Source organism: Penaeus monodon, chromosome 23, assembly GCF_015228065.2.
Source record: "Penaeus monodon isolate SGIC_2016 chromosome 23, NSTDA_Pmon_1, whole genome shotgun sequence".
In the NCBI taxonomy this organism is placed as follows: domain Eukaryota; kingdom Metazoa; phylum Arthropoda; class Malacostraca; order Decapoda; family Penaeidae; genus Penaeus; species Penaeus monodon.
Window position 1 is genome coordinate 37644144 of NC_051408.1, and position 896 is coordinate 37645039.

General features: G+C 47.8%; 1 protein-coding gene across 2 annotated transcripts in view; it reads right to left on the bottom strand.

Annotated features, from left to right (window-relative positions):
* LOC119587987 (probable uridine nucleosidase 2) overlaps positions 1-896 on the bottom strand; it is a 14702-nt gene that overhangs the window by 6240 nt on the left and 7566 nt on the right. For both annotated transcript variants that reach the window (XM_037936710.1, XM_037936709.1), the window contains 2 exons: positions 664-847; positions 43-159 (listed from right to left, as the gene is read on the bottom strand). In XM_037936710.1, the coding sequence (XP_037792638.1) occupies positions 43-159; positions 664-847 (301 nt within the window). The remainder of the gene's footprint in view (positions 1-42; positions 160-663; positions 848-896) is intronic.

Here is an 896-nt window from a genome sequence, read left to right on the forward strand (position 1 = left end):
CATGTAAATACACATGTGCATGTGCATATGCATCACACATACCCGTCGTATTTCCACCCATGGCATAGAACCCAGCTAACCGGGAAGTGAACTTCGGGTCCAGACGCAGCGCCAGTGCCACGTTGGTGAGCGGACCCAAGGCGACGAGAACTAACTCACCTTTTAGGGAGAAAAGGGATATGATAAAGCAATCTGCTGGTCCCATGATTCGCTTATTAAGCCTGTGTGGAATCATCTAACTGGTCTTTTCCATCTAACGAAGTTAAACTAATATTTTTTGTAGCGGAAGGATACAAAGCATCTTAAAAAAAAGCAGATTTATAATCTACACACGCACTATTTTTTTCCAAGTATCCTATCCAAAAGGATAACAAAACATGACAAGTATCACGAAGTAAATATAAATACATGTCTTATTCATGTATTCCTGAAATAAATGAAGAAAAAAGGGGGAAGACTCAGCGCAAAAAGGAAAGACTCAGTGCAAAATTACTGAGCCAAAATTACTGATCCTCCATCCATCAAACAGCATAGGCCTACTTACCTCATACTTCTTGGAGAGTTCGAGAATCTCCATACATCAATCAGCATAGGCCTACTTCCCCTCATACTTCTTGGAGAGTTCGAGAATCTCCATACATGAATCAGCATAGGCCTACTTACCCTCATACTTCTTGGAGAGTTCGAAAAGCGCCCACACCGAGTGCTGCGGCTTCAGGAGCGAGGTGGGGGGAGCGGGGGAGGAGAGCTCAGAGTCCCCGAAGCCGTCGCGCCCGTGGAAGGGCTCGCCGGGGTCAACCCACGGGTGGACGAGGCTCTCGCTCGCGCCCACGAACACCGGGATCTCCTGGGGAGGGGGGGGGGTGACTGGTGAAATCCGGTAATCTTGGGCGTTG